Source organism: Pygocentrus nattereri, chromosome 9 (assembly GCF_015220715.1).
Source record: "Pygocentrus nattereri isolate fPygNat1 chromosome 9, fPygNat1.pri, whole genome shotgun sequence".
NCBI classification, from domain to species: Eukaryota; Metazoa; Chordata; class Actinopteri; order Characiformes; family Serrasalmidae; genus Pygocentrus; species Pygocentrus nattereri.
Genome location: NC_051219.1, coordinates 1,656,793 through 1,669,484, shown reverse-complemented (window position 1 = coordinate 1,669,484; position 12,692 = coordinate 1,656,793). Strand labels below are relative to the sequence as shown.

General features: G+C 46.5%; 1 protein-coding gene across 1 annotated transcript in view; it reads right to left on the bottom strand.

The window, feature by feature from the left end:
• Nucleotides 1-11,913, bottom strand: part of LOC108413663 (zinc finger CW-type PWWP domain protein 1-like) — a 16,758-nt gene extending 4,845 nt beyond the window's left edge. Inside the window, exons 1-12 of the mRNA XM_017686290.2 lie at nt 11,836-11,913; nt 9,007-9,341; nt 7,809-7,881; nt 7,638-7,704; nt 6,066-6,214; nt 4,923-5,033; nt 3,666-3,786; nt 3,127-3,202; nt 2,909-3,013; nt 2,725-2,805; nt 889-967; nt 310-359 (exon numbers count right to left, since the gene is read on the bottom strand). Of these exons, the coding sequence (XP_017541779.1) occupies nt 310-359; nt 889-967; nt 2,725-2,805; nt 2,909-3,013; nt 3,127-3,202; nt 3,666-3,786; nt 4,923-5,033; nt 6,066-6,214; nt 7,638-7,704; nt 7,809-7,881; nt 9,007-9,285 (1,191 nt within the window). The 5' untranslated portion in view covers nt 9,286-9,341; nt 11,836-11,913. The remainder of the gene's footprint in view (nt 1-309; nt 360-888; nt 968-2,724; nt 2,806-2,908; nt 3,014-3,126; nt 3,203-3,665; nt 3,787-4,922; nt 5,034-6,065; nt 6,215-7,637; nt 7,705-7,808; nt 7,882-9,006; nt 9,342-11,835) is intronic.
• Nucleotides 11,914-12,692: the final 779 nt, after the last annotated feature.

The following is a 12,692-nucleotide window of genomic DNA, read 5'->3' as shown; positions in this document are numbered from 1 at the left end:
GAGTGTGTCTGTGTGTGTGTGTGTGTGTGTATGTGTGTCTGTGTGTGTGTATGTGTGTGAGTGTCTCTATGTGTGTCTGTGTGTGAGTGTGTGTATGTGTGTGTGTCTGTGTGTGTGTGTGTGTGTGAGTGTGTGTCTGTGTGTGTGTATGTGTGTGAGTGAGTGTGTGTGTGTGTGTCTCTATGTGTGTCTGTGTGTGTGTGAGTGTGTGTGTGAGTGAGTGAGTGAGTGAGTGAGTGAGTGAGTGAGTGAGTGTGTGTGTGTGTGTGTGTGTGTGTGTGTGTGTGTGTGTGTGTGTGTGTGACTGACCTCATCATCAGAGTATTTTCCACTCTTTCCACTGAAAAGCTCCAAAACTTCTGTAGGACCAAAAACAGAACATCCTCAAACACGCACACACAAACTGACCCAGTCACTCGGACGAAATCGTCCTCTAGTGTGATCTAGTTTTCCAGGTGCGAGTGTCTGTGGTGGGACCAACTGTGAGACCACACCTAAGACGTGTTCTAGAGCTCAGCAAACTTTAAAACAAAGCCATGGCAGGCAAAACTTTCAGCACTCGTTCTAGATGAACGTTCACATTAAGCATGTTGGTGAGCAGGTTAAGACCTTCGTAGAAAGAGGCTGGACTGTTTTGTGTCTTAACTCTTCAACTGAAGCTCAGACGACTCTCAGGTGGATCTGATCTGCTCATCGGTTTCCTGACGTGTCGCAGCCTGCAGCCTTAAGATCACTGTACTTTCTTTACGGGGGACGGATTATCGAATGGTGGCTTGAATGTTTTACCATAAAATGTGACTCAAGCGTTCATCGCCAGTTAAAACTACATTGACAGGAGGATTGGAAGTAGTCAGGTCTGGGTGTGTGTGCATAGGAATGTGTGTGAACCTCCAACGTCACTGTCCTCCTCCGAGCTCGCTCTGTCTGATTCATAACGACTCCAGAACCCGAACTCCATCAACCGCATCTGGAAGACGCAGAGAGCGAGAGAGACATGCAGTCAGAATGTCCTGTGAGCAATACTCTGTTAGAAGACCCTTTCAATAAGGTTGTGTAAGTGAACCACTGACACCCAGCACACCAGTGTCTCTTCCCAGTACACGCAAAGCATGAGGCCCCAAATCTGCATGCATTCCTAGAGCTGGCATCTGCTCAATCAGGTTAAATCCAAGCAGTTTCCATAAAATTAGGAAAATGATGTAATGAAGTATATGTAATTAATTATATATATATATTAATTATATTAGGGGCATACAAGACACCAAACATAACATGGGAATTAAGTGAAGAACGCAAACCGAAAGCCCAGACACTCCAGATAACTACGCGTATAAAGAGTGAGAAACACGCAGAAAGAAATAAAGACAGAATCTTCTATTTGATGTCTGCAGAAAAGGAACTGGCTCCCTCTAGTGGCTTTAAGAAGAGGCGCATTCCTAGTAAGATCACTGCCAGCAATTCTGCAGAACTTGTGTAAAATCATCAAAGCTAATTTACTGTGTTTGGGTTCGTCTCATTTCACTGATGGAAATCCGCCCCCAGAGTAGTTGGTGAGCGTGTGTGACCGCAGTGGTCATCGCACAACAGACCCCCGTGAGGAATGTGAGATTTCTGTCTGCTCACACGCCTTTCACCACTGTTTAAAACGAGGGCACGACCCAGATGTTAAGGAGAGCCGTTCGGTCCTTTCAGCAAAAGTCAAACCACCTCGGGAGCCACGTGTTCTCTCCATTTTACCCCCTTGGCTGTAAACGTGTCTCAGTATGCGCTGATGCGCTAGTCCAGACCGAAACACATAAAATTAATGAAAGCTCAGACTTCGCTCTGCTTTCAGCTTCAGCTCAGCCACAGCCGCTTTTCTCACATCTCCAGCAGGAAACTTTCCCTCAAAAGTGGAGCAGTTTCTTGTGAAATGCCTCTCAAAGTTAGACTTTTTTCCACCTTAAATGGTGCCTGAGGCACCTGAATGTAACTGCCCTTTTTTTTAGAGTTCGTCAGTTTCTCTCTGCAGATTAAACGTCTCAGGAAACCAGCTGGAGTGACTATAAACACTAATCAGTCCATTCGTCTCCAAATTATCGATGTTCGTCTTAAATCTCTCTCTTTACGTTTCCGTTATCTACCAGCTGGGCGAGGCTGTTGTCTGCGTTGCTATGGTGACCAGCCGTCTGCGCTGATCTTCAGGGTTAAAGGGTGAATCAGCAGTTCTACATTAACTCCAGCGTTTAAGACCATTTACTGTTAAACTGAGTTGAAGGATCAGCAGAGCTTTATTTTACTGTAGAGGAGGATTATTTTATTATTACCTACTGATCTGATTCAGCTGTGGAGCCACAAGGGGGCAGTGAAACAGCCGCATGCATCTCTGAACCCATACGTTGCTGACCCCTGGTATAAAAGAAACTCAGCGGTGCCTTTACTGCAGCTGTTGAACGCATGGTCAGGACGCCACTCTTATTGTTATGGAAACGCTTATTATTGATCAGTTTAAACAGAGTAACAATAAAAGGCGACTGAAGTGTGAAGTACCTTCCTATTCATGGGTTTCCTTGCTCAAAAAGGTTTGGGACTGTACTGGTAATGTAGGCTGGCTGATGTGTACAGTGACCGAATGACCACGAAGAGCATTCTGTATCTATGTGTGCCTACAGACATTTACATCGACAGGTTTAAGTGTTTAAATAGCTTTTCCTGTGTGTCTGTTCATGTGCTGTGAGTACGCACCTGTGGCGACAGCTTGAGGGCTTGTTTGAACATGCAAATGGCATCTTTCAGTTTCTTCTTTAACTCTGGCTGCTCCAGCATCTAATACACGGACATAAACACGAGAAACTCTTCGCTTCTGCGCTACATCAGGACGACAACTAAAGCCTTGAAGCTGAGAGGTGTGAATAGCGCGAGTGTTTACACTGAAAGCTTCATCCTCTGTTAGGTCTGCGTAGCTCCTCACGTCGCTGCAGAAAACCCAGTCGATACACACTGGATCCCCAAAATACGTCACGTGACACTTAAACTGTAACACACAGGAACACAGGCATCCTTCAAAACCTCAGGACACAAGCAAATTTATGTTCACAAATTTACGGCTCAACTTCACCGGGATTGGAAATGTGCAGCAGTTCGTACCGGAGCGAGGTCAGTTTTCCTGTGGAACTCGAGGTAGTCGTATGTGTCAGGATCTCTCTCGATCATCGCAGGCCACCTGTACACGAAAACACCATCACTCTAAACTTACACACCACGCCGTGAGCGGTACGGGTGTGAGGACCCACAGTTCACGATTTTAATATTATGCAGTAGACACAAGCTAAAGCGTTAGTCCAAACTAATGTAAACATGCCTCCCCTCCCTGCTCTTTTCAGAGGAGGGGGGTCTGCCTGAACAGGGAGGGTCTGCCTTAACGGTGGGCTTGCTTAATGACTTCAGCGTCTTTCTCGCTCTCTTCCTCCCCGAAACTGATTTTGCGCAGTCTGAATTTTTTATAAGCTCTTCACAGACAGCGTTTCAACAGGTTACGTACAGCTACAGACATGATTCTGCTACAGTTGAGTTCAGACAGAGTCCAGTGGGGCTACAGTCGGGTCCAGAAAGAATTCTGTCTGCTGGACCACAGAAAGGGCAGAGAAAGAGAACAGCATAAGAACAACCACATCATGTGTGAGTACCAGGGGTGTCCACTCTGCCAGGCCCAGACCAGTGATCCAGGGACCAGGCTGCAAAAGAACACTTCCTCCTCGCAAGAGCTGGACTGCTCCTCTGGAACTGAACAACTGCAGAAAGCTGGATCTGCAACACACACACACACACACACACACACACACACACACACACACACACACACACACGCACGCACAACACACGCACAACACACGCACAACACACACACACACACACACACACACACACACACACGCACACACGCACACACGCACAACACACGCACACACAAACACACACACACACACACACACACACACACACACGCACAACACACACACACACAAACACACACACACAGACACACACACACACACACACGCACAACACACGCACACACAAACACACACACACACACACACACACACACACACACGCACAACACACACACACACAAACACACACACACAGACACACACAAACACACACACGCACACACAGACACACACACACAGACACACACACACACACAGCAAACACACACCCACACACACACACACACACACAACACACACACACACACGCACACACAAACACACACGCACACACAGACACACACACACACACACCCACACACACACACAACACACACCCACCCACACACCCCCACACACACACACACACACCCACACACACACACCCACACACACACGCACGCACGCACACACAGACACACAAACACACACACGCACACACAGACACACAAACACACACACGCACACACAGACACACACACCCACACACGCACACACAGACACACACACCCACCCACACACACACACACCCCCACACACACACAGTCTTAAATATATATGCTAAGTATATGCAGTCACACGCAAGCCTCTGGGTGTCCTGGTCAAATTCCATGTTTTGATCATTTTTAACATTTTTTAAAATCCTCTGCAGACAAACACCCACCCGCACGTTTCAGCGCACAATTACTGACCCCAACATTTTTAGGAGAAACATGGTTTGCACAAAACGTTATGGTAGAAATGGCACTAATTTTTACTTAGAAAACCAACAAAACAAGTCGTTTTTGACTGGGATCGTTCAAATTTCTGCATCTGGCTTTATGTACATTCACCCACTATCGGCTCATCTCTATGTTTATGAAGAGTGACTGAGATTCGCCACAAGCGGCAGTGTTAGGAAGAGTATGGGCATCTGTCTGTGAGATGCTGCACATATACATGTTGCAGTACCTGGGTTATCCTCACATATCCAGTCATCGGGCAGCACTGAAGGATCGACATCTTCACTCAGTTTCCTCCACTTAAAACAGTCAGCCCTGCTACACTGCACCCACACTACATCTACACACACACACACACACACACACACACACACACACAGTAAAACCATCGCTTCCCAGCTTCATCAAGACACACGTGAACTAAAAATTAAGTAAGGTGGTCCGTGTTTGTGTGATGAACACAGGGTTCCTGAACTCTGTTACACAAGCTAAGCTGTGCACTACTTTACCGCGTCTGACTTCCTCCATCCTGCTATTAGGCTTTTCTGAACTAGTTCAACACACACGACTCTTCTCATCCTGAGTCTAATAACACTAATAATTCATGATCTTAAACATCTCCTTAAACTTTTGATTGATTTCTAAGCGTCTGCAGCGAGCCTGAAACAGCTGCCATGTACACACACAAGCAGGAGGGCACTTGACCTGCATGCTGCTTTTCTGCTGTTTCATCCACCGATTTAAAAACAAGGCCTAAATACACTCTACAGGTGGGTCCAGCTGGAAGCTACAGTCCCCCTGAAAACGGTTTCAGGAGCAGGAGATGTCATATTTGGCATCATCAGCTGAAAAGCGATGGAATACCGGAGGAAAAAAGGATGAATGTGATCCAATGCCGTGATAAATCTCATGAAACAGCACCACTCGCTCCCAGTGTGTGACGAGATGCCGTTAGCTGTGTAGATTCCCTGCAGGGCAGGAGAGCGATCTCGAGATCATCACGGTAAAAACAGGGATTCCATTAAAAACAGCTTATTTTAAAGTCGCCATGGTATCGGTGTTGACCAACACTCCAGGTGTCAACATCACTATTGACACGTAAAGTTATGCCAGATATGGATAGAGAAGGATTACCGGGACCCGCGGCAACCCAGCCATGGGTTACGGCTCTCGAAGGAGAACTGAATGAAGTGGACTTTCAACCACTGCACTCTCAGCATTACTGCTACAAAGATCCCTGCCTGCCTTACTACCACGTAACTACCTCACGGCCACACAGCCGCCTTTTCACTCCATATTCAAGCATCAAGCAGCGGTGGGATAACGAGCTCTGCTCAGACGAAGCGTCTCCGTTCACACCAAAGGCACGTACATTTGTCGGAGTCACTGCTGCTCTCCTCTTCTCTGTCTTCTGCCTTACTGTCCGGTTTGTTCTTCGTCTCTCTCATGCTGTCTTTGTCCAGCGAAGACGGACCCGGGCTGCACTCTTTCACCTCATCCTTCTCTTTCTCTTGCTCAGCTCTGAGTCACAGCAATAAACGAAAAACAGGAAAAGTTAGGTCCTCAATATTAAAGACGTTATCATTTACAACTCGCAGTTACCATCTGTAATTAAAACCTGTAATGACCACGTTAAAAAAGAGCTGCTGCGCATTTTTTACTTTTCAGTGCTTTTTAATCCTTAAAGTTTAGGATTGAATTTGATTAAAAACAACAACAACGCACACAAACTCGAATCTGTGTTCATTTCATTCAAACCGCCTGGCTGGAATAAGCAGACATGACCACTTTGATACGGAAGTCTTTGCACAGCTGTTCCCGTGTGTCTGAATCAGAGTCATGATGGAAAGCTGCTTTAGCTTAGTTAGTAAGTTTATAATAATAATAATAATAATAATAATAATAATAATTTACATTTATATAGCGACCAAGGTCGCTTCACAGAGCATGGGCAGAATGGGACACATGGGAAGAAGAGAAAAGTCTTTAAGTCCGATTTAAAAGAGGAAAGAGGAGCGCCGACCCTGAGGGACTGACTGAGTTCAGTCTCGGCTTTAGCGTAATGATAAAGGCTGAGATAGCAGCCCATGAAGACCAGCATGTCAATGTGCCGTGTTCAGATGTCACACTGGACGGCTGGAGTGTCCTGAACTAATGAAATACAGCAACACGCGCCGTGAATCTTTAGAATGACCTCGAAATTCAATCCCAGTAATCGTGATTCTGATGAAATATCAAACATGACCCACAACACCGCCTTCATACGTTTTAATCAGACCCGTCAAACTTAGTGAACAGGACATTAATCAAATGCACTAACTACATCATTAGTTATGCACAAGGTAGACTTTATTAAAGAAGACGTAATCGAGCTCGCAGTCAGAGACGGCGCGGGTCCAAACCAAACAATCCCAAGGGCGAGACACAAGATCAAAGGCCAGGGAACAGTCCAAAAGGTCGGAACGCGGAGATTCTACCACAGGCAGACAATCCGGAGGGAATAGCAAAAGGTAATGGGTAAACAGGCAAACGGGTCGGAAACGATCAGGCGTGTATACCAACGGAGCCGCTCGGCGTGTCGACGAACGACACAGCACTTCACACTGATCCTGCGCTCAGCACGGGCTTATAAGATAAAGCTAATTAGCACAACACAGGTGAGCCAAGTTAGTATTCAGGAGAGTGAGACCGGTGACTGGAGTGTGCGGGCAGGTCAGAGGTGGCAGGAGACGTGAATTCCCAGAGGAGTCTGGGGGACGGAGTCCGAGTGAGTTTCAGAGCCCGAGGGATGCGTGAAAATGTAATTATATAATCAGATTTAGTGCCGTGTAAAAACTCGACTTATAAGGGCTAAACAACTCGGTGAGGGTGAAACGCACAGAAAGGGAGACAGAGAGAGAGAGAGAGAGAACGAACAAGGGAGGAAGACAGAGAGAAACGCCACCTGCACGTCTTCCCATCTATACTGGCTTGCATCGACTCCACCTCAGTCAGCATGGCTGTGGTGTCCTCTAAACACAGAGGGACACACTCAGCTATACTTCTCATCTATTACGTCAGCAACTTAACATGTGATAACAGAGGAATTCAGGCAGTAGAGACGATGTTCACTTACTTATTAGAGTGGATATGGATGACTCCAGCATGGCCTCCAGGATCTCGTACTTACTGACTGCTGGCCACTGGGCCTGAACACAGAGTAGCCAAACACACAACAACAAACACGGTTTTAATGGGTATTGATTTGGTGGCAGCAGCTGTGATAATAGCGCTTTATTGCTTTCATGGAAACAAGTGAAGCCAAGAGGCCAAAAGCTTTGTCTGAAACGTGTCTTTAACACTGGCGATTCTTCCCTCCAGCCCTGGACCACCACACAACCCCTGCTGCTCCGGGCTCACGGTAAAGCGGTTCACATCTTCTTTACCGAACTGTATTCTGTTCATTTCTGGCTACTTCAGGTTTGTTTAGCTGTTCAGTCACAGCTGCAGACCAAACAGCTTGTTTAGGACCAACAACAGGTTTGGATTTTGATGCAGCCCTGTGGTCACGCTCTCCTTCAAACGGGCTGCCGGTCAGATCTTATAAGCTACCCAGTGCCCGCTTTCTGTTTCCGCGTTCGCCGCGGTAGAGAAACATTCACGGTTAGCTGCAGCGCCAAGCGACAGCCAGTTCCAGTCCAGCGAGACCGACGGGGTGGCGCTGCTCAGCGTTTACTTGCTTCCCCTGATAACGGGAGATATAATTAGCTGATGAACAGAGTCTGCTGTGCTACACCAAAGCTACACATCAGTGCTTTTCATCATGAAAGATTGTAATTACTGATTCTGTAGCTGCAAATTAACATTTCAGAAGCCTGCCTAGTGAGCGCTTCGTCCAGCGTGACCACGCTGTCCAACTTCAGACGAGGTTTCCGTGAACATTCACCCAAATAACAGGTGTGGATGCAGCATCTGATGGGCGGCGTTTCTGCAGACGCCACCGAGACTGGATGTTAGAACGTCACGGATTTACCGCTTCGCCAGTCGTGTAGAGATGACTAGAGATTTAGAAAGTCTGTTAAATGTTTTGGGGTTTTTTTGGTAAAAAGAACAAAGAAAGGGCCTGAGTTTCTGCTTCATGTATCCTTGCTTTCAGTTTTAACGACCTACCGGCAGCTTTCATTAGCGTCTCAGACTGGCAGGTTACACTGACTCTACACCGTCTGGCTACCATCATCAGAGACGATTCCACACTCACTCCGCCTCTGCAGCTACATCCACCCAAGAGGTCAAAGGAACTATACAAACCTTGACCACAACATACTGTTTCATACCTTATCGTCCCTCATTCCCTCTTCTTTGCTATTCTTCATGAGCTTTTCTTCTGCAGTCTGTCCATCTCCATCACCTCCCGTCTTCTCCCGTTTAGGTCTCTTCATTCCTGCCACTGCTCCATATTCTCTGTCCTTCTCCTCCTCTTTTACTCTTTTCTTAGGCTTCTGTTTCTTCTCGGACGCTCCTGTGCGTTCGGTTCCTTCACCTGGCTCCACCGTCGCACCCCTCTTTTCTCCTCCGTCCCTCGCTGGCTTGTCCTCCTCTCTTGCTTTATTCATCACTGCTTTACCTGCGTGTACCGTGAGGGGAAGGAACCTTCCTTTCTCCTTTTGATCTGTGAACCAAAACGCAAGAAATCAGAAACATAACGAGTTATTAATAATCTAAAACAAACCGTGAGGCCAAACACCCACGCGGTACAAACTCACGGAGCCAAACGCCAACAGACGGAGAGGTGAAGGGGAAGCAAATCGAAGGATTACGAGGAGGTTACGCCTAAAGGTGAGCACATTAATACTCATGACTGAGATCAGTTGTTTTGGACATGCTTTCTGAACATGTCGTGGACATCACCAGCAGTTAAAGAACACGGACCACGTGCCACTCAAGACACACGATCAGCCCTGTTTAACTGGATTTGAAGGAATGCTGCCCATTAAAAGGCGAATAAAATATTTTCCCATATTTTTTCATTGTGGCACCGCTGGTTCTTTATTTTTGTCTGTTTCAACTTAACGAACCTCAGAATGACTAGACTGTGACACACCTGTGAAATATGTCTAATGATATAATAATCTGCCGTGGGGTGTCACGTTGTGTTGTTTTTATTCCATCGTTTCCACTGAAAGGGATTCACACGGCTCCACATAACTCACTGTATTAGCTCACCGGTTACAGGCAGACACTTTTTCAAATGATAACACTTTTACTTCTGCCAAAACATCAGCGTCTGTACTGACTTATGATTGTGCACACCTGACTTTAGAGGTTTGTTTAATTTTAAGCATCACAGAGAGAAAAGCAAAGCCGAGCAAACTTCAGCGTCTATGGCAGATGCTGCACGTACTACGAGGTTCCACTGCAGGTCTGTAGGTACGTTCCATAGCTCTGCAGAGGTGTTTTGAGCAGCAATGCCTGCACTTCAACTCAAGCTGCAACAACAATACTTTAACTTTAATTTAGATTTAGGATGCTCTACACCCCTCTGCCTCTAATAATATAATTATTATTATATAACTATAATTAACTGGTTCGGATCTAATCAGAGCCGTTCTGAGCGGTTTGGTGTTCTAGATAAACTGACCGAGTCAGAGCTGCTCCCAGTGGTGGCGATAGGAACCAGACGTCCCCCTCTAAAAGCTCCTCACAGTGGTGGTGATAGGAACCAGACGTCCCTCTAAAAGCTCCTCACAGTGGTGGTGATAGGAACCAGACGTCCCCCTCTAAAAGCTCCTCACAGTGGTGGTGATAGGAACCAGACGTCCCCCTCTAAAAGCTCCTCACAGTGGTGGTGATGGGAACCAGACGTCCCCCTCTAAAAGCTCCTCACAGTGGTGGTGATGGGAACCAGACGTCCCTCTAAAAGCTCCTACAGAAAGTTCCTACATGAGCTGGTTCTGAATTCACTGCCTGATGGCTGAGACGCTGTTTTATGAGAGTTTAGAGAACTTCAACTCCATTCATGGTGGAGGGAGACATGCAGGGCGCTGTGCGGCAAAATAGTCCCCAAAGGAAACTCATTATTCCAGATTTTCCACTGTTTTCCATCATCAACATTCCATATAAGCTCAGAAGACTCGTGTAGGTTCTCTGGTGGTTCTGGATGGTAAATAAAGTGTCTATATCTGTGTTGTAGTCATGGCGACGCCTGGTTCCCATCACCACCACTGTAAAGACGTCTGGACCGTTTCACACCGAACCCTCTGAATGACTTAGCCCACGTCTAAAGAACTTAATTATTCAGAAACCTTTGTGAAAATGAAGGATTCCCCTTTCAGTTTTACAGCCAGTTTATACCGGAGTTCGTTTCCTTTTTAAGAGATGCCCTTTTTACTGAGTTCACAGACAGGAACCGACTCCTGCAAACGGCTCTTAATTCAGCAGGACTGCCAGCTCTTCTCATAATCTGCCGAAGACAGCGATATGATGACTGATGGAGGACTGTTTGTCTTGCCTTCGTTTACCGAAACACTAAACGGCTCATCTGAGAGAAACCCGGCTCTTAACTGTCACCTAAAAGAGCCGACTCAAAGAGCCGACTCTTCGCGATCCGCTCACTTACCGTTAACTATAGAGAGCCATCGAGTTCATTCGTTAAATCACAAACCAGCCGAGTAAAAAACCTGATACTGATAGTTAATAACTCTAATAGTTAATATCTCCATTATTAATACGTATAATAGTTAATAACTGGCTGTTTATATCTGTCAGATTATCACACTGTAGAACAGAACCTCGCCTGTTTCCCACCAATCATCACAGAACACCAACAGAGACGAGGCTGAAAGCTCCCCGGCTCCTTGTTCGAACTGTCCCGTTCCACCTTAAACAGTGCTAGCGCCAGAATGTACCTGCTGCACCGCTTAAGGTGGAACGGGACAGTTCTAACAGACGTCGTCGAGCCTAAGCCTGGTTAATGAGAATAATACAGTACCCGAGGCTACTCGGAGTGAGGCTGATCCAAACTTAATGCGAATTTATAAAGATTTGAAGCTTTTTTATATTTTAGCTCAAACTCCTCATTTTAAACGGACTGAGTGAAATATCTAACTAGCACTTCAACCCCAACCAAAGCACTGAAATACGCGTTAAAGTGTTTAACTACCTACCGAGGTTTAGCGAACACAGCGCCGGTCTACCGCCGACGGCTCCGCAGCCTGAGCCCTGTTCAACTGGATAAAACCAGCTCCACAGATTCAGTCGGACAAAAACCCAAGCGTGGCGTTTCCCTAGCCTGGTCTGCGTCCGTCCCCGGGCTGTGTGGGGGTTTAAGGTGGCGCTGTGGGGTTTAAGGTGGCGCTGTGGGGTTTAAGGTGTGAAGCACGACTGTTTCTCCACAGATGAGCTAAACGGGCTAAACTGACAGGATTTCAGCGCGCGCCTCAGCTTCCCGCCAAAAACATTCGGATTTCTTTCAGAGAGCCGAGTTCAAGTCGATAAACAATCCGAACGACTATAAAACAATATTTATGCTGGAATAAGCATTAGCCCGTGAAGAAGACATCACCACGTTTTATTTCAACCGTATACAGGCTGTGAACATTTAATAAACAGACAAAAAAATCGTGGTGTACGGATCTGGGGTTTCTGGAGTCGACTCCTGCCGACGGAATCGAAGGAGTCGACTCATTGACTCCTTTTTATTGTAACCCACAGCCGGAGAGCCGATGATGAAGGGACGCCGTCCTAAACATTTCTGAGTAACTACAGATTAACGTTATAGTACTATGATGAAAGATGTTTATTGCACATAATGACTAATGACGGGGAAATAAGGAGCTGGATGTTATGTTTTTCCTCTTCTCTACGAGGCCGAGGTAAGTGATGGGAGTCGATTCCTAAAGAATCGATTCTTCAATTCCAGTACGTCTTGGAGTCAGGGTCGACTCTTAGCCAATGAGTCTAAGAGTCGGAATGCTTGGAGTCGATTCTTCGACTCCACCGCCTCGCGTTTTTCTCGTCATAA